General features: G+C 49.3%; 1 protein-coding gene across 1 annotated transcript; it reads left to right on the forward strand.

Annotated features, from left to right (window-relative positions):
* The first annotated feature begins 659 nt into the window (after window positions 1–659).
* Window positions 660–27,094, forward strand: LOC131664190 (uncharacterized). Its single transcript, XM_058935087.1, has 12 exons — window positions 660–1,417; window positions 17,884–18,019; window positions 19,004–19,199; window positions 19,272–19,485; window positions 19,890–20,214; window positions 20,308–20,574; window positions 20,936–21,481; window positions 21,590–21,852; window positions 22,148–22,537; window positions 22,606–22,975; window positions 23,590–24,694; window positions 24,916–27,094. The coding sequence occupies exons 1-12, from the start codon at window positions 1,051–1,053 to the stop codon at window positions 25,168–25,170; spliced, it is 4,434 nt and encodes a 1,477-aa protein (XP_058791070.1). The 5' UTR covers window positions 660–1,050; the 3' UTR covers window positions 25,171–27,094.
* The last annotated feature ends 26 nt before the right edge of the window (window positions 27,095–27,120 follow it).

Genomic DNA, 27,120 nt, shown 5'->3' on the forward strand with positions numbered 1-27,120 from the left:
ACCAGAAGACGAAACTCGGTGTAACGTTGGCAAAGTTAAAAAAAAGAAAATAAGCATACAATCGAATACGTAACGTAACGATTTTCCTTGCGCTCGCTGGAGATAATCTCGACTAGAATGAACTCTCCGGTACACGAGAAGTCGCGCGTTGTATAATTCGAAATTGCAGGATACATACAATCGAGAGCTTCCTATGTTTGCCTAATGCGTCGCTCGTACAATACGTAACCCCTAATGCACAAAATGTGAAAGACTTGGCTCACATATCTCGCACGAAGAAACAACCTAGCATTGTCCTTAATTGCCAATAATCATCGTGTTTTGCTCGCTCGCGCTCGCGACAAAATCGATAAGCGCTCGACGGTTTAATTACACTCAAGGGAGAAAAGAAGAAAAAAAGGAAAAGAGAGCGCGATAAGAGAGGTTGTTGCACTTGCCAACCGACATCGAAAAAGCTCTTGCCCCGAAGAATCAAGAATCGCCGCGGCGATCGTGGCCGTACCTGACGTGCCCGTCCGCGGGCAATCGCGGAGCACGCCCCGGCGGCGAGCGGGCGGCGAGCGGGCGGCGAGCGGGCGCCGTGCAGCGATAGAAGACGTAGCGGCGCCCGCGTCGCTGACGTCACTGGCGAACTTAAGTGGGTCTGGGAGGCAGCAGTGCTCTCGCGCTCGCCGGCACTGCACGCCGCGGCAGACAGCCAGTCTCAGCTCGGCGCTCGACCAGCACGCAGCGCATCTCTCGCACAGCCAGTCGCCTCGCTCGTTCCACCGCAAGCACGCAATTGCGCAGGCGCCAGAACGCTGCTCTTTGGGGACGTGTACGGGGAAAATCATTATGCTCGCCGACGCGTGAACAGCGGCACAGCGCACACGCACGCTTTGTACACGGGCGGCGAGCCGCGCCACGGAGACGGACTTTTGTGCTTGTCGGTCGTCGGCCGCTGCGCCTCCGAGCGAATTTCGTGCGCGCCCTCCGTCGCCACACGCACCAGCAGGAGAGCAGCACAGGCAGGCGGTAGGCAAGCCGAGCTGCGTGTGCTATGAGGCAGCGATGAGTTGTAGCGTTAAGATATCGAGCAAGGCTTGGAGTGCCAGCGCTGCTGGTGGCGGAATGTCGGCGAGTGCCAGCTGCCCGGCTATCGGCCATCAGCAGCAGCCTGCGCCGAGCGCCAGGCAGCATCCCTCGTCGTCGCCGACTCCCGCTCCGCTTCTGCTGCACTCGCCCAGCAAACATCAGTTCAGTCCGCCGAGGCTGCCGTCCTCCTCGTCCTCCTCCTCCTCCTCCTCCTCGCTATCGGCCGCCAAGTCGACTCTGGCCGCCAAACGAGGCGAGGACGCCGGCAAGTTGTTGAGATACATCGACGACAACGTCGTCGGCAAGAATGGCACTTTTCTCGGGCCCTTCGGCAGGAGGAAAGGTGAGTCTCTTTCTTTGCGCTTCGCGTTGCTCGAGCATCTCCGCGGAAGAAAAAAATCGCGTATGAGAACGCTGCTTCGCGTCTCGGCGGGTACGTGACTTTTTCTCGGTTACGATAAGCGTAGCTCGGATGTTTGGAGAGAGCAAATTAATCGAGAGTCGACTGGTTAGAATACAAAGTCGATGGCGCACGGCGAGGAGTAAAATGGTTAAAGTTGTGTCCATTAAGCGATAGCTTATCCGCTGTTGGCATTCTTTGTTCTGCGCGCGAGCGTTATCGCCCGCACGAAAACCAGCTCACAAATTTTTTTTTTTTTTTTTTTTTCATACTTTTATTCGTTTCTTCGGGCGCGCAATTTCATTTTTTCCCTTAGCTTCTTGCGCGAACGCTACGTCGATTAGCCTGCATAGCCAAACAGTCTGGTGAGCGGCTTATCGAAGCTGCCAGATAACAGTTTCGTCTCTCGCTAGCGACTTGTGTCGATCCGATCGAGGCGAAGTAGCAGTATAATGTGTGCACGCGGTGGCTCGCAGCCAAGGCAAATAGCTCGCCGGATGAAAGAAAGCGAAAAACTCGCATCTGATTTTCGGCCGACAAAGCGCGACCGTGGCGTCGTTTTTACAGCTCCGTCATGAGAAAGCCGGGCGATCGATGAATTTCCAATAGCTCGGCGTCATCAGCGGCAGTCGCGCGCTGTAAGAAAAGCGTCGCCCGCCTCTCGCCTCAGTCTATTTTGACTCGCTATTTATGTTATAAATTTCCGCGGCACCATTTTTTTTTATCGGCTTATTTATAAACTCACCAGACTCTTCAGAAAAAAATAAATAAATAAGTACTACAAAAATTTGTTCGACTGGCGTTCGGGCAAGGTGCCAAATATCGAGGGAAAAGGAAAAATAAGGAGGTCGTAATTTTTTCTTTCTCCTTTTATGTTTACTATGTAACTTGGGGATTGGGTGTACTCGCGTTTATTGACCTTTCCCGTGTGGTGCCTTACGTGATCATGCAAATTAGATTTTCAATCTTTCTTTAGCGAAGCCGCCACGATGCCGTGCCACTACTAGCTTACATTACGTGCCGGCTACACATTTGGCCGCACTGCTTTTGTTTGGAAATTGTACGGGATCGTTTCGGGTACAGATGTCGATAAAAAGTTATTATCCCCTGCCCAACGTCCACCGCCCACTGCGTTGTGCGTGTGTAATACATAATATGAGATAAATGGAGAAAAAAAGGAGATCGAGATCGCGACTTGGTCACGAAGTCCGATAAAGAGAGAGCGAGAGAGAGCAGGGAGCGATTCGAATAAACATCTATGACAGTGTTTACGATGTCGAAAACTTCAATAATACGACGATTAGATTCGCGAGCTCATTAACGAAGCGTTCGTGTGGAAGTCGTCCGAATGCGTGTCCCACACGGTTTTACTTCTTTTCATGCGTGCTTGACAATCGTTTGCCAAATATCAAGATGGGAAACACCAGATTTCCTATTCTCTGGAATGAAATTGCTCTCCTTTCTCCGTCAGTCGCCAGCTAAAAATAAACTTTTCGATTCGCTATCGAATAATAAGAGTTACCATTCAAATTAAGCCTCCCTCGCGCTCGATGGATTATTTCTGTCAATGCATAACGGCCACGAGTTAGGAGAGGAGGAGAGAGAGAGAATGACGCAGTCAAAGTCGGCAACACCGCGAGATTGGATGCATCGGACGCCAAGTAGTTATTGCTCGCGAACATATGCCTCGCGTCGCTAATTGCTCGCGTGTTCATTTATCGCCGCTGCTGCTGCTCTTCGCAAAATCGTTGAATTTATTGGCTCTCCGAGATGAGATATATCATTGAAAAATGGAACGCAGAGTCGAAGTTATCTCTCGAGCGTGCAAAGGGAAAAAAAATGCTGAAATTGGAACAAGCGTCTGGTTCCTCTTCTTCGACAGCGATTATTATTGTTTTCAAAAAACAAAGGAATGCTGTGCCACAATCGCTAATACAAAGATCAAATGTATTTTATCAGCATCGATCGTTTGTTTATTTACACGTGTTTACGTCGTGCGCGCGACGCTGATAATTGTAGGTATAATATATACATGGTGAAACCTCGGAGTTTCAAGCTCTGATAATAGAATTGAATTTACGAGAAGCGCAAAGACTTGCGAGGAGTGATTAATTGTTTTTCCTTCGGAGCGCCTTATCAAGCGTAACGCGGTAGTAACAGATGAGGAATTTTCATCGACTGTAAAATCGTGTACTTGCCTAGCTTTAATTAGAGGCTGCATTGCACTGCCGACCCACGGTTGATTTCCACAGTAGCGTGTTGCTTATAGAAAATAGCGTATACAGCTGGTTTCTCGAATAAAAATTGATATAACCGCTGAAAAATACATTTGTTACATAATACGAATATGGTCAGGGAGAGAATAATATCAAAGACCTTGACTCGCGTGTCGATCGATACTGTCCTCATCATTAAAACCCTCTCGCTCGCACATTCTTCCTGCGCATCCGGTTATCCTCATCAATTTTAATCAGTTTACAAACCTACTGTAAACAAATCGCGAACGGGAAAGTATTCACTCGTGTCAAAATTTCAGAATTAAAAAAAAATCCGAGCGTCCTTCGGCAAGCGAATTTCGAATCTCAATTATTATTATTATTATTGTTATTATGATGGAGAGATGCTCCGGCACAGTTGCAATACTCATACTACTGATCCACAGCTCGAGCATGCATGTCATGATCTTATCACGTGCACGTACGCGCAGCTTACATAATTTTCATGTGCGACGCCAGCGGTGCAAGCCTTCGAACAAAAAAAAAGAAAAAAAACGCAACGAACGACTCGTGCAATCGACGCTTTTGATTTTTTTAATTAAAAACTCTGTCGTTATTTTACGGTGTGATGCTTAACATTTCTTTTTTTTTTTTTTGCGTTGAAGTATTCCATTTCAAGTTTAATCACGCGGAAAATAGAGCTTCGTCACGACAATGGATTTCTTTATGTCGAGAAATCTTAGTAGAGCAATAATAAACAATCTAAGCTTACATAATTGAAATTGTTTCCCCATAATACAAGTCATCATATTTAATTTTGGTCTCGTTCGATGGATCGCGCGGCTTATTGCAAATTAGCGGGCGCGTTACATCAAACGTCTATTTTCATTTGCCTGTAGCGCGAACGCGCGTGCCTTTTCGAAACTACGGGCGTGTACTATATCTTTCGGAGCGTCTATATGCACATAGCGCCGAAATAGGAACTGCTTTCTCTCAACGGAAGCAGTAGCAGCGAGCAATTACGGGGCACATAATGCGCTCAGGCACATGACCTCAAAGACTGGTCAGCGCATCCTTGGGAGTCGTCGTGCGGACGCGACGTTGCGGGGATATCAAAGTATTTTGCTTCTTTTTTTCTCTACTTCGATCGTTCGTTTGCGTGCCATGCGTGAGCAGCACTCTTTACCGAAGCGACGCTGCTTTTGCACAACGCTGTGAAATTGCTTGTAGGTATCTCCTTACGTTTTGCAAATAGACTGCGTATGTTGTTTGCTCGATCGATTATAAGATCGATTTTCACTAAGGCAGCCGTCAATGTTTGAAGGAACTTGCTCGAGTGTCGATCTTGCAATGCGCGTGAAATCGCGACCCTCGAATAACCGTTCAAATATTGATTATCGACTGGTAAATGGAAAAAGAAAAATCGCAATCGATCGCTTGCGATTTTTTTTCTCTGACGCAGAGCTTTTCGTTTGGTATCCAGTGCTAACCGGACAGCGCGAGCGCGATACGCAGCCTTTTAATCTGGCGGAGATGACGAGGTAGCGCGTTAATTCAATTATGCGCCGACGTATTATGAATTCGTTGCGTTTGAAACGAGGAAGAGTATTCGGAGGCTTGACGAGTTAAAAAAAAAATTACAGGCGCAATTTCACTGAGAAAAACTAGTTTTTCGCTATATGCATTCCAGTCGTCAGCAATAAAAGAGCGCCAAATAAATTGTTCCCACATCAATGAAGGAAAATACTAGAGGAAAACAGTTAGCGAACAATAAACTGCATCCCGCAAGTCGTAAATCCACGCCGCATGCCCAAGTTTGCCGCACCATCGTACACTTGTCTAAGTCAGCCGACGGAAATCTCGCGTGGTGCTTACCGATTCAATGGTGCACGACGACGACGTCACGAATCGGCTAATTCGCGACGAGCCGCTAACTCGTCTGGCGTCGTAGCTGCTATTGCGGACTGTTTAACAGGCTCTCCGACTTTGATTTTTCGTGAAGCGAGCAAAACAAGCAGACAATTGATATCGAGCGCACGCCTGGGACACGTATTTTTCTCTCTCACTTTCGGCGTCAACGCCGTCACGTGACCTCGGCTTAGAAGCGCGTGCGTTACGTGGGGGCCAATGATTTTTTTTTTCACGGTACACGTGCGCGTCTCGAGACTTTCACTCGTCGCGCGAAGTTTCTGTTTACGAAAGCCGGGATTTTTTTTTAATTATTTTTATTTTTCTGTTTTCGGGACGTAGTACGCACGGATATCACGGTCTCGACACACACGCACACGCGCGAGGTGTTTTGCAAGCTCGCGCGTCACGGCGATTGCCTTCGGTCAAATTCCTCTTCATTTTTGCCACGAACGCTCGCCGTCCGATTGCTCTTTTCTTGCGCACGCCGTCTAGACACGAATGCATTTCCAAGCAGTGTATTCATAGTCGCAACGACGACGTTCGTGCGCTGATGTATTATGAACGACCAAAGGCGACGATTGAAAGTCTTTTTCTTTGTCGAGTTTACTCGTGCTTCTTTCATTTCATACAACGTTTGCTTTAATAATACCCGAAGCACGATAAAAAAAATTAAAGTCAACGTAGTCCTGCTTTATCTTTATCTCCGGCGACGGCTTAGTATCTTGTTTGACCAGCTCGTGGAACAGATATACCCGCGAACGCTTTCGCGAAACGACAGACGAAAAGAAGTTCGGCGTGTTCGTATACAGCATTTGCATTTCGAGTGTACGCATTTCGACTTGCGCTGGTTCCACTTACATGCAATTAATCGGCGCATGGCTGCGGCGTCTTTTGTTTCAAAATTTATGCTGCGAACTATCGGCTCGCGATTGCTCTTGATTTTCAACAAAGGCGCGACTATGACTCACGCGCGTGTACACATGATAATTAAACGGCTGAAAAGCTAATTGATTATTCAGCGGCGACGCGTAAACAGCAGCGATGCGTCTCCCCGGCTCTTGACGTTTTTCCCTTTCTCGCGCTTCGATTTAATTGTAACGGCCGTTTATATTGCGCGCCGAGAAGTAAAAGTGCGAGCGCTCGGGCCGCCAGCGAATGTCGATGCACATTTCACAAAAGACCGAGTGCGCCGCTCGTCCTTGAGTGTCTCACTGCGCGGGAGAGAATCGCAGAAAATTATCAATACGTACGTGGTCGCTGCATCGAATTCGATACGCGCATGCACCATTATGATCTCGGCGCTTTCAAGGCCAATCTCACGCCTATACGTTGCGCAACCGCGATCTCTCGACTTTCTCGCAGGGGAGGGGAGAGGATGCGCTTGATGCTCGATGCTCGATGCTCGATGCTCGATGCTCGATAATTAGCGTCGCCGTTCGCAGGCACGCGATGCCCGAGCGCGCCGGAAAAGACGGCGGGCGGCGAGCGTTTGCGTCAACGCGCGCGCGCGAGTCCGAAGGATAGGAAAACTCCAGCGTGGGCCGACTGCGTCGTGTGTCGTTGGCCAAAAGCCAGAGCTCGCCCACGCGCGCTTCGCGTTGTTCTCGGCCGCCTGCGTGTGCTCGTTACGCGCACCGCAATCGCAACGTAGTGGATGCGGTCGTCGAAACGCGACGGATCGCTCGGTGGTCCGCTGTCGCGTTGCAAGCAACGATGGCATTATCCACTTGCGCGCGGCGGCACATCGAAGCCTTCTGCTTCCGTCGTACCTTCTCGTTAGCATCTCGTTAGCATAACGACCAGGCTGCTATGGAAAAAGAGATGGCGGCCGGCGAAAACACGTGCTCCTATTGCGTAACGCCTATTCTCCGCGCGAAGCGGAAGTTTGCGCGCGTCCAGGCAGGCCGCAGCCTCCCGGAGATTTACGGGCGCATTGCCGAACGCGGAAAAGCGAGAGTGCGTCAGGCAGAACATTGCGAGCTCGTTGAGCCAATGTAAGACCATATATATACGAAAGCAGCGCCGCGCGCAGCTGCAGCAGCCAACGTTGTGTATAAATAAATCGACCTCTCGCGGCCATTCATGGAATGCTAATGCGCGCGCTCTCGGGGCCTAGTTCTTTCTCTCCGCTTGGATAACTCGCCGTCCGCGCGTTCTCTTTCGCGGCGTTTTCGGATTTATCTTCGCCTCGCCATCAGTCAATGTCTCCGCGGCTGCGTAGCTGCTAATCCGAGCCGCCGGCCTTTGCCAGGTTGTTATTGCGCGAAGGAACGAGCGATCGACAAGAAGCAAAAAAATTTCCGCTCTTCGTACGCGGGAGCCTATTTAATTAACGAAATTGGAGTGTTCGCGCACACGGTTCTGTTATCATAGCTATCGCTCGATCAAATATTGTCGCGGTGTCAAGCAGTCTACTACCACACGACGCGCGCGCTCTCTCCGATAGGCGTTGTCTCGCCTCTTGCCGCTTCGATCAATTAAGTTGAACGACATTACGCGGCGCGAGCGATAGCGATCGTCCGATCGAGATCGTCGCCGAAGGAAAAACATCGCGACGATGACTCAATCGGCTGCGGCCACTCGAAAACCTCGGTACGTAGAGCCGCGCGGACCGATCGATGATTCGCGATGCGGCGGGGGCTGCCAAGCTGAAAATCGATAGTAACGTCGTTACGCCGGCGAAAAAAAAAAAGAAATAAAAAAACGAGTTACGCCCGTGCTTCGCGACCACCACGCGGAAGGAGGCAATTTTCGCCGCGCGGCACAGAGATCGACCGTCCCGAAGGACGAGCTTTTTTTTCCGTTTTTTCGCTTTTACGAGGTCGTACTGCGCTGCAGTTTGGTGTTCTTTCCGCGAGAGAACATCGAGTGTCAGGACTCTATGCCCGCTTCGCGTAAGCACGCAATTATTGGGTTCCGCGCTCCCGCGAAAAGCGAAAAGTGGCCGAGCTTTCTTCCGTCGCTTATCAAGCTTTCTATCTTGATGATTGCCAAGCCGGGGCTTTCCGAGAAAAACGCGATTGCTCTTATCGTCCGCAGATTGATACTACTGTCACTTGATTTTTTTTGTTTTTACCTCAAGCTTTGCGCTTCGCATTATTTACGGACTTAAGTTTATTGCGCGAACGATACTTTTTTCAATCGTGGTCGCGAATCACAAGAGTTCAAGCGCTTTACCATTTCACTTGCAACGCAGCCGAAGCTTTTTCAATATCACGGATGAGACATGCAATTCGCATGATAATACTCTGCAATCTTTTATCGCGGAGACGCGAAACGACCAAATGATACAGTTATATATTCAACGTTAGCTAAGAAGCATTCGAGTGAAACTTGTTTACTCCTTGCAACCTTCGACACGACGTTCCCTCTATTCATTACTTAAAAATAGCCCGATGAGCTCGCTTGTTCGTCTAGTTTCTTCCGATTTCTCGAGGGACTATCGCGGACTGATTCAAAGACTACTCGAATTAGCTTCTTGTCTCCCCTCTCCGCATCGAACGAAAACGAAGCCTGATGAAAAGGAAAGGCAGTGCAGAGCATCTCGAAAGTCCCTCCAAAGAACGAGAGCAAGAGAGAGAGAGAGAGAGAGAGAGAGAGAGAGAGAGAGAGAGAGAGAGAGAGAGAAGGATCGATCTGTCGGGCTCGCGAGTGAAAGTGCGCAAGCGACGCGTGCGAAAGGTCAGCGATAAGGGCGCGGGCCCAACGCATCGACAGCGACGATAGCGAGGAGCAGCGGTGCTGCGTGCGCGCTTTCTCGGCGCGCGGCATCAAAAGTGAAAACTAGGAAACGCGCCGGTTGCCGGCTGCGCCGCGAGAAAGTGATTCATCGCGCCTGCGCCTGCGATATGACCGCTAATTGATCATAGTGAAAGCAGCCGCGTGGCAGAACAACGAAGCGGAGCCAGCAAGGATCCCAGGCGTCGAGGAACGCGCGGACAGCCGTGCATCGTTAAACGGGCTCGCGACGTACGCGCGCCTGCTGTATTTTGACGTCCGTGACCCGAAAACGTCCATCACGTGCTGGCTGCATACAAGTCTCGTGCGCCGCTCGCTGTTATGCATTCCCGCCTGTGCCTTTTTTTCATTCTCCTTCTGGTTATTCCCAGGAGGTATTGTGTACGATTATTCATTGCGGAGGAAGGCGCGATTAAAGTTTCATTGAAGGGGGTTTTACCCGGGACAGGCGCGCAGCTGCTGCTACTGTCGAGTTGGCGAAATGTATACCGCGGTTTAATTAACTCAAGTGACTGATGACGCCTTTTGCGCGTTCCGCGCTCTACAGCTTACTCAAGGTTTCTTAATTTTAGATCGTTACCCAAAGGCTCGCGTTTCTATAGATCGGTCGTACCACTGCGTCTGTTCCGAGAATTCTCCGATGTGGCGATGAATGGAAGTGCTGTCCTCCGCTAACCGATCTAAGCTCGAACGAAGATTATAAAAAGTAATCGTCATCTGTATCTCAGCAGCGATACTGGCAATTCGCGCAAAATCATATCTAGCGTGGAAAAGAAAAGGAAAAAAAACGAAGAAAAGAAAAAAAAAAAAAACGTGAAATCAATGGCCGTCGTTCTTTGCGCTTACGTCGCCGTAGTTTTCCTGCTGACATCGCGCGATGCGATAAAGTTTTTTGCGCGTGTGCCGAGTGCCGAGCGCGCGCTGCGCCTCGCACTGGAAGTAATCAAGTGGTGTGAGACAGCAGCGGCAGCGGCAGCAGCAGGTCTGAGGAGGCTCGTCGTCGTCGCCATCGTCGAAAGCCTGCTCAGCGGGTTCTCGGATATCGTGACACCAACTTTGCATCATCCTTTCTGCGCGTCGCGGGCTTTCTTCGTAACTCATAACTGCGCAGAATGCACTCGACGTTCATCGAAAGAAGCTTAATTTAGAATACAAGAGAGAGAGAGAGTCCGATATCCGCTCGCCCTTACAAAATTTGCATCGCGCAGCATCGCGGAGCGAGAGAGAAAAAGAGAGAGAAAGAGAGCACGGGGGTCAAGATGACGCATGCGCGCCACCCCCGAATCAGCTGCACACACCCTTTGTGCCGCGCGCTTGACTCTCGGCGAGCGCACGTATCGATCGCGCGCGAGACATCAGCTGATCGCGCGCACGCGCGCGTGACGACGACGGCGACAGGAAGAAGCTGAATATTCACCGTCTAATAGGATTCGACAAGACTATTACACAATGGGGTTATGCCCGGGTTCGTAATGGCATTATGATCGATTTCCGCAGGTGGACGTGTGCAGAGGGAAAGCACTCGCCGCTTCCTTGTTGCGAGAGTTACGAAAGCTTGGTGTGCTGTTTGTTCGCCGGAAGCGCGCACGCCGAAGGAAAATGACGGGCTTCCGCCACTTTCGCCGCTGCTCGCTGCGTCCCATTAATTTTCTCATCTCTCTTTCTCTCGGTGCATCGAACTCCCAATTCCCCTCCGTTCAATGCTGACGCTAGCGATCATCCAATTGACGCGCAGTGCTGATCTTCTCAAACGCGCGCGAGATACGCGTCGCCGAGCTTTTCTCACGAAAGCTGCTCGAGAGCGGGCGCTTTTTTCGTATTATTAGACGCCCAAGGCTGCTTTCGGCACCGACGATGATTTATTTGCGCGGGCGTGCGAACGCCTCGCGTTAAATCACATCCCGCGAGAGGGAAATTCTCCTTGGCTCCGTTCCGTCGACTCGCCAGCACCGCGCGCTCGAGCATTGCAACGATAACGTCGCGCTTGTTACGCGCTCGCGACGACCGAGCGAGCCACAAAGCCGATGATCGCCGCGTAAGAGAGTGCGCCGAGGCGCGGATGCATTATTGAGCGAACGGAGCCAGAACGAGGAAAGGCGTCGGGCATTGTTCCGAGCGCCAAGAATGCCGCGGCGACTCGACGCGAACGTCGCAGTAAGTCGAAGAGGCGCGCCAGCGGTGGGTTCCCCCGGCAAAAAGTGTAGAAACCTATCGAAACCCAACCGCCGCCGATACTTGACGGTTGGACGCTTGCCGTGTGTGGATGCCCTACCAAGCTTCGGCGCGAGATCCGCGGTGAACGCACAGCGTGGCCTGTTCCTCGGCTCGGCACTCGGCAGCGACGCTCGGCCGCGGGCAAGACGGAAAACAAGTTGCCTAAGCTCGTGTCTCTCGTGGGACACGCGACTCCCGCGGCATAATTTCGAGCCGCGTCATCGAAAGTTGTGCGATCGCGGCAGACCCGGCGTCGCCGCGCGCCGTCGTTTTCGCGCGAAGCGCCGCCACGTGCCTCTCGGACGACGCGTGTAGAGACCGCCGCAACCCTCGCGAACCGCTTCGGGCCGCTTTGTCGCGAGCGGGCCGTGACTAATGCGCTCGGACAACGGATATTTTCGATGCTAATTGCCCGCCGCTGAACAATGACTTCGCGATGACGCGTCGAGAAACATCCGGAAATCGTTGAGCTTCGCGCGTCTTAGCGCGTCTTAAGGAGCGCCCGAATGACAGCTCGCCAGCTGCTTACGCGTATATACGTACTCCTTGATCGTCGCGCTAAACTCGGACGGATGGTTATTGGCGCGACGCTTTGCGCGCGCTCATTTGTCGATGGCACCGACGCGATTGCCAAGTGGAACGGCAGCAACGTCGAGCTAGAAAGAACTTCTTGCGCTCGACGACGATCGCCGCTGCGATTCGCAGGCGCGCTTTTCCGACTCGACTGTGCCACGGCCGTGTCTACGAGAGTCGAAGAGAAGAAGAGCCTTATTACGATCGGCACGAACGCGGCCTCGAAAAATTATTACGCGAGCCGGCAGGCCGTTCGCTCGCTCGCTGACGCGCGCACCGATGATCGCAGCGGCTTATCAGTCCGCGAGCGAAAGAGAGAGAGAGAGAGAGAGAGAGAGAGAGAGAGAGAGAGAGAGAGAGAGAGAGAGAGAAACGCATTAGAAAAGTATGCAAAAGCACGATAGCAGCAGCAGACGCGCGGTCCACTTCCGCGGCTGCGAGCGCGACCGACGAGGAAAACGCGCGGCACAATGGGTCGGCGCTGCGCCGGAGCTGCCAGGCGCTTGCAGTACATTTCCACGACTGGTCCTCGGGCAGGCGATCGGCGAGAGAGCCGCCATTGGAAAGTTTCCGCGGCCGCTCAGTTGCGCGCGCGCCTCGTTGTGTGCCGATGCACATGCTCGCGCACGGGGGCAGCATTTGGTATATCGTCGCCTGCGTGCCTCCGCGGATACACGGCGTCCTCGTCTTTGACGCGCACGGCGCGGTCATGCTAATTGTCGTGAAAGGCGAACGCCGCGCCGAGGCGAAGAAACAGTTTGGCAAATTGGATATGTGGGCCAGTGGGCTGAGCAAGCTCGAGATAATTATAATACGTGTTTCAAAAGTTGATAGCAGAGAAGAAGCCAAAGGCTCTCGAATTACACTCGGCGTTGCAGATGGGAGAGGGGCGTGCGCGCGGCTGCTCAAATCCGCAGCAAACATTGTCGATTTCGGTATTCGATTTGCGCGTCGTCGATCGCACGAAAAGTTGACTAAACGGCGCGCGCGATGTTACCGCGTTGATGCTACCTGACGTTGCACGACCGCGTACGGTGAGTCACCGGCACTGTCGTTGCCCTCGTATTTGATTTTTCTGCTTCTTTTCCCTCGAGTGCTGCGCGTGTATGTCTCAAGGCTTCCACGTTGCGCACACAAGTTCTAGCGATTTCAGAAAAAAAATCAAATGGAAACGCGCTCCTTTTCGGCGTTTGGTTGCGTCATAACCAGCAGCTGTTTGGCCGTGGATCAGGTGAAAAATTTTAGGGAACGCTGGAGCTACACGATGGGAGGGAAGAAAGGGGAGCTAGCGGGAGAGAAAGAGTCAAAAACAGATCGATAAAGCATTAGGCCACGCTCCGATTTGATGAGTGAAGCTTCGAGTGAAACATCTCTCGATCGTTATTTATAACCGTGCAACGTTCGCACACCTAGATGTTATCATCTACCGCCTGCTGGCTTTCTTTCTGTCGTGTCATCTCGGAAGGGAGTGACAGGCTTTCCGCGAAGAGCCGTAAAAAGCTCGCCAACGAAACGAGAGCCGCGCTCGCTCGGAAAATCGATGAAGCGTCGGGAGAAGGAAACCTGGAAGCTGCTTCTCGTTAGCCGATGCGCTTATATATATGTATCGTTGACGCAAGGAATAAAGAAATTTTTCGCGGCAGACGCGCTGGCACCACAACACAATATTGCGCGCACTATCTAATCTCGCGATGCGCGAGCAGCCGAGCGAGCGAGCCTTCGAAAAACAAGTGTGCGCAGCGTATACTCCAGCGAAGGTCGCGCGTATGCGTAGACACGATTTTTCAGAACGATAAAATGGAGCGCGCGGCGCGCTTACGTAACCGCATCGTCGTCGTCGTCGTCGTCGTCGTCGTCGTCGCATGCCGGCCGGCTTCGACTGAAAACCGGTTGGTCTGCGAGCGAGCTAGCCGGCGAGCCGAGGGGAGGGAGTGGAATAAAAGAGAGCCATACTTTTGTCCCGATGCACGTGTCGGGCTGCGAGATGGCGCGGAGTTCTCGCCGTCGCCGCGGCGATCGTTTCGCGCGACTCGCGGGACGCGATCGTTGCGTCGCAGCGACGCCGAGAAAATGCGGCGATCGAGGCCGAGAGAACGAAATAAAAGAAATATAATAATCGTAACGGAGCTGCGACGTGTCACGAGCGCAGCGAGCGTGTAACTCAACGCACGCGAGGCAGCCGAAGTGCGCAGAAAAATGCAGCTAGAGAAAATTAAAACGCGCGCGCGCGCGATCTCGACATCACGAGTGTTTACAGATGACTTCTTCCTGTCGAAGCTCTCGCGTTTCTCTTTATCGCGTCGGCTCTCACGCCCGAGAGGCAATGAGCTTTTCCATCGGACGATATGCGCCTGTCGCTCTCGAATTCTCTCTCTACCCCGTAATGACGAGCCGCGTCCGCGTAGTAGCGAGCGCGAGGCGAGTCTCAAGGATGCCGAAAGGAGGAGGGCGTGCGCGGCCTTGACATTGGCCGTATAACTGGCTCCGCGCTTGCGCAATCCGTCCGCTCTCCTCTCGGCGCTATTATATCGGAAGCTGCTCTCTAGCTCTTTTGCTGGACACGTGTGCGCGCGTAGCCGTTCGCCTGCGTCATCCTCCCGAAAGCGCCGAGAACACTGGCCGATCCTTATACATTTACGGCCTCGCGCTCGCGATCAAGTAGGCGTTGCGAGGAAAACTTTCCCTCCCGTCTTTTTATCGGCTAGTCGCGTCGTTCGTCGTTGTTTTATTGAAGTGCGACTGTCGTGCGGCTCCCCGCAGTAACGAGTACAATCCAAATAGGCAACTGCACGAGAGGCACTTGTAATTGCACACGAGAACGTTGGAAAATTTCTCATTGTGCTTCGCGCTTATCAGTTCAAGTTGTTTATCTGCACCCGCGACGCTGTACGTGTGCTCAGCGCAGTCACTGCGTTTCCGCGCAAGAAACAGGGGAACGAAAAGAAATGCCACTGCATTCTCGTTTTCGTCGTTGAAAGGACACGACGATAACGAAGCACGAGGCGTGCCTGCATATAGGTCAGTCGACAGATTCTTCCAAATTTAACTTCCCCAAGCGCCGCGTGCGACGCACGTAAAAACCCAGCGAGAACGCCGAAGGGTCGCTCTCTCTCGCTCTCTCTCTTCTTCCCCTCGCGCGCGCGCGCGCGCGGGTAAGCCCTGTCTTCTGCGCACTTTTACGGCCCTTTGTTCGGTTCTAAGGCCATCTCCGAATTACGCACTTACGCATTTAGATTTCTCACGCGGCCGAGCGCTTCTCGTCTCGCTCGCCTTTGACTTTCGCGCGCGCAGCTAGATTGAACGAGAAAGAAATAAAAAATATGCACTCGGACCTATAAGTGTATAATTGAAGCCGATGCGCGTTCACACAGAGCTGGCCTTGACTCGGCGTTCGTCAATTGTGCGACGAGCGCGCGTTGTCTCTGCTCGTGTGTTTTTTCCTCGGCGAAGGATAAAGCGAACGCGCATGATTCACGACGCGCGTGCGTCCGTCGCGCGCGGCAAAGAAGAGCACGGGACAAAAAAGAACGAGAGCGATGATAACGACGAACGGTTAATCGTTCGGGATACGTTTGGTGCGCGCGGAGTGAACCGGTTAGGGTCAAGCGATCAGCAGGCTACTGGGCTTCTGCACCGTTGCCCGATCTCCTTTTAACGACGTAGGACACTTCGTCTACTGCTCCAGATCCTATTGCGCAAGGCTGATTTATCGCTTCCCTATGGCGCTTTTCTTTCGCGAGGCTTCTGGTCCGCGCGCACGTGAATCTTTTGTCACGTGCGCGCCGCACGAGATGACGATCGGATGTCTTGTTTGAGAAACAAGTCCCGTCACAACGGGACTTGTATCCATTTGGAATGCGCGGCCACGAGGCTTTTTAATTCGTCGGTTGGCTTCCTTTTAGGTTTCGAGGGCTTTTGAAAAATCAGTCTATCCCGGGACACAACATTACGAAGACGCGCGCTTTTCCCATTGTTTAAACCGTCGTCGAGACATCAATTTGCAGCAGTCGCGCGTAAAAGAGATGAAAAGCAAAACCAGCTCGTTTATTCTACTAGTTAGGTTGCGTCACGGAGGAAAAAGACAACAAAAAATCCTTGGCAGACAAATTGAAGTAGCTTTTGTTTGCCGTGTGCGTTATCCTTACAAGTTGAAAAGTTACTTTCGAAACAAAGATTGAAATTTAAACAACAGTCTATGATTATACGCTCAGAGCCTAGCAATCAGCGAATAAAATCGATGAAGAAAGAGAGAGAGAGAGAGAGCGAGAAAGAGAGAGAAATCGAGTTCAGAACTATTATTATTGCAAAAGCGCGCGAAAACTGAGAGATAGATATGTGTTTGAAAATCGCGAGTTCGCGATTATACCCGATGCAGTTTGAAGAGTTTGGCCTCGCGTTGGAAAAGAAAAGGGAAACGGTCGTAGCCGCGCAGCAATATTTCGCAAGCCGAAGAACACCTGCATATACGCACACGCGCGCGCGCGCGTTACGGTCATTATCGCGTTAGGCCAAATGCCAAGGAACAAAAAGCATCATCATCGTCATCTTTCTCGCCGACAACGCGCATTCTTTTTAGTTAATTGCTCGTTGGTGATTGGTTTTTGTACGCGCGAGATCCAAAAGCTTATATTTAGATAAGTCTGACGAGGCGAGCGAGAATGTTCACGAATGACTTTTGTGGTTCTCTGCTTTTTCCATTTTTGTTTTAGACGTTGATTGATTGATTTTCGTTAGGGGCAATCGTTGATAATACAAACCCGTATAACGGATGGACAAACGGACCGTTTAGCGGAATGATAATTATCCGTGAGACGTAGATGAGCAAAAATAACACTATTCATCGCTGTCGGAATGGCTAACTTGACGCAGACAGATTTTCATTGCTGCTGGCTGGCGCTCGGGAGCGAGCAAAGTTATATCACAAACTGGCATTTTCAAAATTTCGCGCGTTCGCAAAAATAGCATTGAGGCCTTCGCCGTAAATTGGAGGCGATTGTACAAACATTCGTGCGAACGAACGCTGAATTTCAGCCGGGATAAAAGTCGTTTTGAAAGCGAGCGCACGGATGAGATCGCGATTTTACGCCCCTTTCGCGTGTACAACATTCGTGACACTGAGAAGAGGCGCGAAGGTTTTCTCTCTTTGAAGTCGCGACAGAAATTAACACGCCGACGCGAAACGCGCGCGCGCGCGACTTTATTATTACCAGCGCCCGGCCGCACGCGGCTCGTGCGTGCATGCACTCTCGCAGTGAGCAGGGAGAGCGAAGTCGAGATAAAAACGCACCCGGAAAATTGCCTTGGCAGAGCAACGCGCTGCAGACTTTGAAGCGGAGCACAAAATTACAAGCAGCGGATAAAGATCAACTGTTTATGAGTGTTGGCTATGACCCAGTCGCACGCGACTGCAAATTTTTCACTTGTCGTCAAAGTTATTTTCGGTTTTGACGCGAAGCCGCCTCCCCGCCGAGCTAATTCGCCCCTTCGTCGTCATTGAGTAAGAAGCTCGGCGGAGCTCGCGAAGCTTGCATAAACACACGCACGCACACACAATGACATCAGCGAAAGGAGCAGCCCTTTTAGAGTCACGAAAATAGCCAAGTCCGAGGCATACGTACGGCTGTACGGCTGCAAGCCTGCTGCCGGAAGTCGTCGCGCGAGCGACGCGAATAGATTCTCGACGAGCGCTTCTTGTGGGCTTCGTCGCCTTCTTCGCGCGACCAATGCAACACTGTAAGCCTTTGTTTTGCTTTGCAGTTGTTTACTGCGATTACACGGCTACTGGTCGGTCATTGCAATTCCTCGAAGAATACATCATCAAGGAAGTATTGCCGTACCTCGGCGACACCAAAGCCTCCACCACGATATGCAGCCTTCAGTCTTCGCTCTTCAGGTAACATACTTCTTTTCTTCTTTCGTCGCTCTCGATGGTTCATTGGCCCAGTTGCGCGCAATTGACCGCGCTAAAAAGAAAAGAACGAAGCGCAGAGAAAAAAATATAGAAAAAAAATACAATCTCCCAACAAAGAACAAACGTCCCTTTATGAGGGCACTAGTTCTTTGTGTAGATTTCTGCCGAATGTCTCGAGTTTCCTGTACGTGTGCGCTTGCAGCATCGATTTTTGAGGCCGCGACGTTTATACGCGCGGACGAGAATTATTTAAAGGTGTGTCAGATGTATAGATGTCATCGCAGTCGGCCGTAGTTTAACTTATGGACTGGGATTTTTATGCTCTTTAATTATCGGCAATCGATCGATGCCTGCTCCGTTTTTTTCCCCCTTGAGTTCTTTGTCTAACGACACGTGTGTCCGGGCATGCCCACTCCGAATTTTAAATAGACGAGCGCGGCTCTCAACTTTAATAATTAAAAATGCGGATCGTTTCGACGTGTCGCTAGTTTCATTATTCATGCGATTGAAAATATAATTGCGCGTTAATCAATTATACGCGCGATCAATACTAATTACTCAGTTGAATTAAAGTGATAAATAATAAAAAATACAAGTTCGCCCCGCATTAGGATAACTGTTAGAATACAACTCGAGCATACAAAATAGAAAAGTGCTTTGCTCAGACATGGAGCTCATTGACATTACGCTCTACAAACATTATTACGACATTATCTTATGTACCACTTGCGGATAAAAGCGTGTACCTACGTGTGTGCGTGTGTGTTTACGCATGTGTGCGTAAGGCCTCGTTATTCCCGAATAAACCACAGCATAAAAGAGAAGCACTGTTACGTACAAGTTTATCATAATTCAATTCACGCTAGTGTAGGCGTGCCTTGAATGAGCTTCGCTTGAGAGTCTTCCCAAAGAAAATCAATCGCATCAAAGAAACTTACGCGCTCCATTGATCATTCACCCACGCAGGCACGAAGCACGAGACATCGTTCGCCACGCGGTCGGAGCTGGCGATCAAGACGCAGTTTTGTTCACTGGCCAAGGCACTGCTGGAGCACTACGGAGCTTACTCAAGCACTTGGATCTAGCCAGTCCGACGACTGTGTTTGTCGGCCCATTCGAGCACCACGCGAATCTCAAGCCGTGGCGCGAGCACGGAGTTAGGGTGAGTTCAGTTGCAAAGCGACGTTGTAGCCGTGGAAAGGGCGCAGAGCTGACGTACGATTGTTTACCACAGCTGGTAAGGGTGGACGAAACGCGCGAGGGATTTCTGGATTTGAACGACCTCGAGAGGAAGATAGTGAAGGAGAGAACGGAGAATCCTTCAGCCAGGCTGATCGGATATTTCAGCGCGGCCAGTTGCATAACTGGAGTTCTCGCTGATGACGTTGCCACGACCTTGTTACTCAGACAACACGGCGCTCTCAGCATCTGGGATTATACATCGGCAGGTATGGATGCATCCGTTTTTTACCCCTGATTTTGTTATCGAAAGTCAAATAAATTCTCCGATGAATACATCAAGCATAGTTTTTTTCTTTCTTCTGTCGTTGCGCAATCGCACGCCCGACAGAATGATCGTCGAATCGAACGAGAGACCCAATGATCGCGCGAGCTCGGTAACTTATTGAAAGACACATTCCATAGATGACGTACTAGTCGCAGCTGAGACAATAGTCAATGCTCAGTAGAACTATTAATTTGTTCTATTTGACGTGTCTGTTTACATTTTACAATTCTTTTTTTTTTTCGAATCGACGCGGCTGCGATATGAGATCATTCTTGATCATGACTTGCAAAACAACAGCCAGTCCAAAGTTCGAATAAATCAATATTTTTTTTTTTTAATCGAAAGCACCGTACGTGAGAATGGAGATGAATCCAAATCTACCAGGAGTAGGCGAGACGACAGTGCACAAAGATGCAATGATCTTTGCGGGGCACAAATTCATCGGTGGCGCACAGTCGCCCGGTGTCTTAGTTGCCAAACGCTCACTGCTCGGCGAAGATATAAGCCCGGAGGATATGCGCGACTCGCATCGTTATCTTCGTGATCCAGAACTGAGAGACGAGAGTGGCACTGGCGGTGTCGTGGAAGCCATCAGATGTGGCCTTGCTGTTCAGCTCAAAGAGAACGTGACGCCACCAACGATCGCTAACAAGCAGGACAAGATTTCAAAGTGCGTGCCCAACTGAAAATTGAATCGAACTCACTTTATTCGCTTATTTATCCAAGCACTCGTTAAACTCAATCGAATTTGCCTTATCCGCAGACAAGTGTTGGCGCATGTGCGCACAATACCCGAGTTGATCCTGTTGGGCTGCAGCTCGCAAAATGTCAAGAGACTGCCGACATTTTCATTCATGGTACGTCATCCCCGGGGCACCTATCTCCATCACAATTTCGTGTGCGCCATCCTGAACGACGTATTCGGGGTGCAAGCTCGGGGTGGCTGCGCTTGCGCAGGTCGATACGCCCACGACTTGATGGGCATTGATGAGAAACTCGCCAAGGAGTACGAAGCTCTCCTACTTCAGAGGTATAGTTGACAACTTAATTGCAGCATGGATTGACCGAAAGAAATTAGATGACGTGAGCGTCGCTAATTTATTCAAATCGATACTAATTGCTGTACTCTTTTTCCGGAAGAGAGAGGAGGAGGGCGGGAACTGATGATTTTCCCGAGCTTGCGCGAGCTTATTTGAATTGCTAATTTCTTTTTTCTTTGCCGTGGCACGTGATTGGCCAAGTCTATCGATTGAGGGTGGTGCTCGCGTCATAAGAAGCATCCAGATTACCGCACAGCTTTTTTTTTTTGCATTTCAAAGGATTTCTCGCTCATTCGCAAGCGCAGAATGTATCTTTGCATCTGATTTTCATCATTCCGTCTGTAATTTCAGTGGTCAAAATGACAATTCTCGGGACGAGACGAACGCCGAAACTCTGCGTCCAGGTTTCGCACGGCTGACCTTCCCGTACTTCATGTCCGAGATGGAAGTGGCGTTCGTATTGGAAGCCTTGAAAATGGTAGCGACAGAGGGCTGGAAATTGCTGCCGCAATACATGTTGAACCCAGAGACAGGGGAATGGCGACACCACACAAATAGTGTATTCAAGGACCGTCGCTGGCTCGGCGCTATACGTTATACCGACGGTCGCATGAGCGCCTCGGAGCGTCGTATTTCTGGCGCTGGCGTTTTTCCGCAAAGTTACAGCGATTGTCTGCAGACCGCCAGGAATATCTTTAACAGGGCGAGAAAGATGGCGCAGAGGTGTCCCATGCAGATCGACAGGAGCGTGTTCTTCGACGAGAAGAGCGAAAGGCTAAGATGGTTTATGCTACCTCACGAGGCTCAGGACTTGTTACTTGGCAACTCCCAGAAGGTCAAGCATAATGTGCCCTTCGATCCATCCACCTACAAACTCGCCTTTCTCGAAGCTTCTTGGTTAGTTCTAGTTCTCGTTCCATCTGTAAAGTCGATCTGCAAATAATCCATCAAGCTTCCAAGTCGATTCACCAAATTATTCAGCAACCGATCTATCTGTTATCGCAGCTTCGGCATCCGCAGGCTAAACAGCGACGTGCCGCGATCGGGTAACGCACCCGTTTCACCAAGCTCACCGCGACATCGCAGTCTGCCGGCACTGAGCTGCCCAACGGATTTGCGACGCGCGCGCTGTTGTCAGAGCTCGAAGAGCACGGATATCGACGACGAGGACCTCGCGATATGTCCTGCTACGTGTCCCGGCTCGCCAATGCCTAGCATTAGATTTGCCGTTGGAGAGGCCGTCACTACCGCTGCTGTCGGTATACTTGGTGAGTATCATCGCGAGACGCCTTGCTCATTTTCACATCTTCACGCCACGTTGAACGCGTGCACTGACGAGTAAGTCATGCGTATCTGATGTTCAGGTGCGAAAATCCGCCACCGTTTTTCCACTCGATTACCTTTGTACGATAACGCGCCTCGCGTCATCGTTATAATTGCCATTCGCGATCGTTTATCGTCACTTGATCGCGCGCGTGCGTGCGTACAAACTGATATCACGAGTAAATTCGCGGAAACTGAGCAAAGCTAACGAACGGAGTATAATTGCAATTTGTGCTTCAGGCTCGAGTCCAACGAAGTCACGGCTTGTCTCTCGCGATCAACCATCCAGCACGACGACGACGTCGACGTCAACGAATGGCAGCAAGACAGCTGTGGATAAATGCAACGTCGACGGTCCGTACATAGCTCGGGCGAGATGCAACTCGTTAGGGAGCTCGTCGAGTTGCCAGTTGCGCAGGGGCTCTGGTGTCAATGTCAGCTCGCCCGTGCCTATACCATTGAGTCCACAGACGCTGGCGAGTCTTGGCATCGCCACGGCCAACTCGTCGAGGCACAGACACTGCAGTTGCAGCAGCCAGACCGAACTGAATGGCTCGCTTGATATCGACGCCAACGGGAGTCCTGGAAGGTCGGCTTCGTCGCTAGGACACGTGCCCGCTACTTCGCCTGGTTGGTGTCGTCGTGGTTTTTCGAGTCCGTCATTCTTACGGAGTAACGTGAATTCGATAACGTTTCAGGCTCGTGCTCGTCTTCCTTCGATTCGGTGATGAACGGTAACCGACTTGGCAGATCCTCGCCGATTCTCACGCACAGTTCCGAGGACGATTTGCGCGCCTATCTGAAAGAAGTCACTAAGGAGCTTGCCACGGAAATCAAATCCGAAATACGCGAGGTCATAAGCAAAGTGGACGACGCGCTGTCGGAAAGCAGCGGCTGCGAGACCAACAATAACCATCATGCCGCTAAACATCAGGAGAAACAGCAGAGCGGTGATTCTTTCTCGGCGAGCGACATCGCTTCCTACCTCATGAGCTTTTCCAAGGAGATGGCCAGCGAGGTCAAGTCTGAGATTAGGTGCATGGTCAACTCCGTGGATGGTTTGCATAGGTAAGTCGATTAGTTTTGTACATCGCTTCATATCTCATCGTTCACTCGAACAAAGTATAATTATTGTTTTATTTTATTTATTTATTTTTTATTGTTGATGACATTACGTAAACAGTTTCACAAGTGCCTAATAGAATCTTCGTAAGTTTTATGTGCACATGTGCAAAATGAATTAGCAATACGAAAGTTCTAGCATCGTCATGTCTTTTCTTCTTTATCCTCGAAACGATTCGAAACTTGCAAATGCTTGCTCTTCGTTTCTAGCGACTGATGAAGAAACCTACCCATGATGAAGTTTGACTGCGACGAACGAAATTGGTGATTACTCCTTCCGAATTCGCTACTTGATATAAGCAAACAAATTGTCAAAGGAAAAGTAGTCGAACGTAGTTGTAACACAAAACAAAAAGATAAACAGTTGTTAGCACATGTTCCTTCGACAAAATGCAAAACTTTATCGTGTGGTGTATAACCCGTCGTTGAGTATTTCTGTGTGTCAAACCACGAAGCTCTATTCCTCTCACACTTATTGACTAACCTTTCACCAAGCTAACTTAATCCATTTTACTAAGAAACAACGGGATCACTAACGCTTATTTTTTTATGCATTCCAGATATTCACCCGACGAAAAGTCATCATCCGGCTGTGCATCACCTCATCGCACGACGTTACTCCACGAAACGCCACGTCCACGTACTCCATTGTTAGGCGGCAAATTAGCGTTGCAACAAGACAGCAAAGTATCGTCGGAGTGTTCATCCGACGAAACCGTCATCTACGTGGTAAAATCGGCGCCATCTCATAAGAGTGACGACGACGAGGAGGACGAGCGTGAAAAGACATTGCCCAAAATCTATTCGGCCGTGAATTCGGTTAGCTCGCAAGATAGCGGAATCAACTTGTCTTTCCATGACAGCGACCGCTCGGTCGACGAGCTCGCGAGAAGCAGCAGCACCGAGTCCAATTCCAGCATGAGACGACCGAGAAATACTCTGGGCCTTTGCAAGCAGCCGAGAGCGACAAACGACGATCTGTCCGAGGACGACGAAATATTTTTCTCGGCTTCGCACGAAAATTCCAGCGAAGGTGAAGAGCAATCGTGTGGCGGCCAATGGCACTGTCCACCAAAAAATATTTGGAAACCAACCGTCGAGGCTATGCAGGAGTTCGACATGGTCAAGGATGCCGATCGAGTACTTTTGTGTTTGGCGCCGAATCCTAAAAGTTCCATAGCACTTTTGCACACGTTGCACCAGTACAGATTCTACGCGAGATCCAAGGGTATCGATTTCGAGATTGGCGTGTCGAGTATCGGCAGTCACAACGATCATCCGGTAAAAGCTTATTTAGACGGACTAAGTATTCCGTACTATAGCGTGCCGTTCGACAAAGACAGCAAAGTTGATGAGACTGGCTCGAGCACGAGTTTTTGCGCGAAAACCATTAGAGCGAAACTCTATGTCGTCGCTAAGGAGAACAATTACAATGCGTTAGCTGTGGGGCAGAATTTGGATGACTTGACCGACGGTTTCTTGAGTTCGGTTTTCAATGACGGAAAGTTGAAGACCATGAAGGCGCATTACTTCATCAGGGAGCAGGCTCTTCGAGTTATAAGGCCATTTGTGTATGTCAGAGAAAAAGCACTCAAGCAGTTCATCGAGAGCAAAAAGCTTCCTATGTTTGGTGATGTGCCTGCTGCTTCGGAAGATGCAATTCAGGTATGTTATCGTTCGTTTTATAGCGAAAGTTGGAGTTACTTTCTCTTCTTAAAATTTGGATTAGACTACTCAGCCAAAACTTTTCTAGAACAAAGGCACTTCCTTTCGGTACATTTGTTTTTATTGCATACATCTTGAACTGAGCAATTTTCGTCGAAACTTTTTTAATCAATACAAAATGATTTTTGGAATCTTTACAAGCAAACTTTTTGTACTTTCAGAAAAAGAACGAGGATCTAATGAACCGACAGGAGACAACGTACCCTCGTGTCTACTGGTCACTTCGTTCAGCCCTTCGTCCTTTGATATCCGCACAAACAAACCTCGAAAACGAGCAACCAAAGCGTCAGTTGCAGCCACATCGTCGTCCTCGTACAAATTCGTTCGGTGCTCTACCGAGCACACCGAATCATCATCACCATCATCACGGCGATGAAAACAGCGACGAAACAGACGAAGAGCCAGTGGTCACGTGAAGTAGTCCTCGCGCCAATCAGCGGCGAAGTTTCTTTGCCCTGAGACGGCGGGACGAGTTTTTGGATTAAGCTCTCGCGTAAAGCGTGACGATTAAACAATTGTCTTTCACCTGCCCTCTTTTTCTATTTCATTGTACATTTTTCATTCGCTTTTTTGTACTTTTTCTATGCGTGTTTTTACCAAGGACCCCCCGCCCAGCCCTTGTTCGTTTTCTCAAAGTGACGCGGTACTCTCTCTTGCGAGGACACGTTACCTGGCAGTTTTCCGTATCGTCATGATTCTCCTTCGATGCTATTCTGTAGCTTCTTATACGGTTTGCGTGATGCGAGCTTTGCACAAGAAAAAGAACCTTTCGCTGTCAAGAGTGCAACCATTAAAACGGCCTTTGCAAAGGCTTGATTATTTTCTTTTCTCGATCGTTTCTCGTTTGAGGTGAGGCAAAACGCCGATACGTTGCAAAAACGGCGAATAATCGTCGTGGCGCGTCTGTAAATACAAATAATTTAAGTAAGTTCATCGCTCGATGGTTGCTAAGATAAACAGTATTCGAGGCATCGAGCGCGTACACTGATTTTCGATGTAAATAACCGATGCTTTGCAAGCATGATTGCATAATCGCGCTTCTTTCTCCCCCCATTTGACAAGTTGCGCTGCAAACGCACGCGCTCGGTTACATGCGGCTGTGGATAAAGTCTTGGCTGAAAAGAGCCTCGCGCAAAATCATTCGATACATCTCTTTCACGTTGTTCATTGCTTTCAAAACATTGCGTGTAATCATGTGTTTACCTTTTCCATTTTTTTCTTTTCTTCTGCTAGTGCGAATGTGCGTATGCGCGAGAGTATGATGAGCTCGTGCGGATGTACATGTAGTTTATAAGTGATATTTTAAAAGTATACATATATAAAGAAAATGTACTAATTATACTCCCCTATATTTACTGATATAGAGTTTCAATGTCATTCGTCATGTTTTTCTTTTCTTTTTTTTTAATTTTTATACATTTACTTTAATATTTATACGATATTTTATCTTTTTCGCTGTTACTTGATAAGATTTATTGTGTCTTATGCTGGAGAAAATTTCGTAGAAGCATAAAATATAGCATTTTATCGATATAATACAAAACATCAATGAAGAACTGACGATAAAAATAAACGAAAGATTACATAAATGACCAAGCATGATTGTGTAGATGTATCAACATAATCCTGTGCATGTTAACAACGAATTTTCTTCCAAATATTTTATTGTAGACTTATGAAAAAAGCAAAAGGAAAACATGATTTCATTTTCAAATGAAATATAATAGATGCGCATACTAGTAATTTATATAACTGTATAAACGTTGTTCCACTTACCTGCTTTCCAAATGGGCCACGCGACTTTTTTTATATTAAACATATAAACCATATATATGTGCGTGTACAAAAAAAATCAAAAAATTAATTTTAATCCAAAATGTAGATGACAGAAAGAGAGAGGGAGTGTGCTCGCGTGTGTGCGTATGTGTGTGTGTGAGAGAGAGAGAGAGAGAAATGCGAATGTATTTTTCACGCGACTCGTGCGTTTGGCGGTCGAACGAAGTAAAGGAACACTCGAAAAACAAAGACTAAGCCTTCGAGTAATTAAGACAATTAGGACCTGTATATTGTTATTTGTAAATCGATAATAATTATATATATTTAGGATATAAATTTGATAAGGAAATCGAATTGTGATCATGAAAAACGCTTTTAAGTTCCGCTTCGTTGGATTGTCGCTGCGTAGTGAGTCCGTCAAAAGTTGTGTCAGATAAATTCTACAAGAAAATCATTCACGAATTACTATGGATAGATCTTATATTTTCTGAGAGTTATGAGAGTACTAAATTGTTATTGTATAGATATGTAAGTTTATTTATCGCTAATAAAAACGGTCTTAATAAAAAAAATGGGATGTTTTTCATTTC

The sequence above is a fragment of the Phymastichus coffea genome, unplaced genomic scaffold, assembly GCF_024137745.1.
Source record: "Phymastichus coffea isolate CEN01 unplaced genomic scaffold, Cenicafe_Pcof_1.1 PCOF00043, whole genome shotgun sequence".
Lineage (NCBI taxonomy): Eukaryota > Metazoa > Arthropoda > Insecta > Hymenoptera > Eulophidae > Phymastichus > Phymastichus coffea.

Excerpts from the sequence above, each read along its gene's own strand:
- LOC131664190 (XM_058935087.1), top strand. The coding sequence starts at position 1,051 with ATGAGTTGTAGCGTTAAGATATCGAGCAAGGCTTGGAGTGCCAGCGCT. Across the intron at positions 1,418-17,883 it reads GCCCTTCGGCAGGAGGAAAG|TTGTTTACTGCGATTACACG; the intron begins GTGAGTCTCTTT and ends TTTGCTTTGCAG. Across the intron at positions 22,538-22,605 it reads CGTGCCCGCTACTTCGCCTG|GCTCGTGCTCGTCTTCCTTC; the intron begins GTTGGTGTCGTC and ends ATAACGTTTCAG.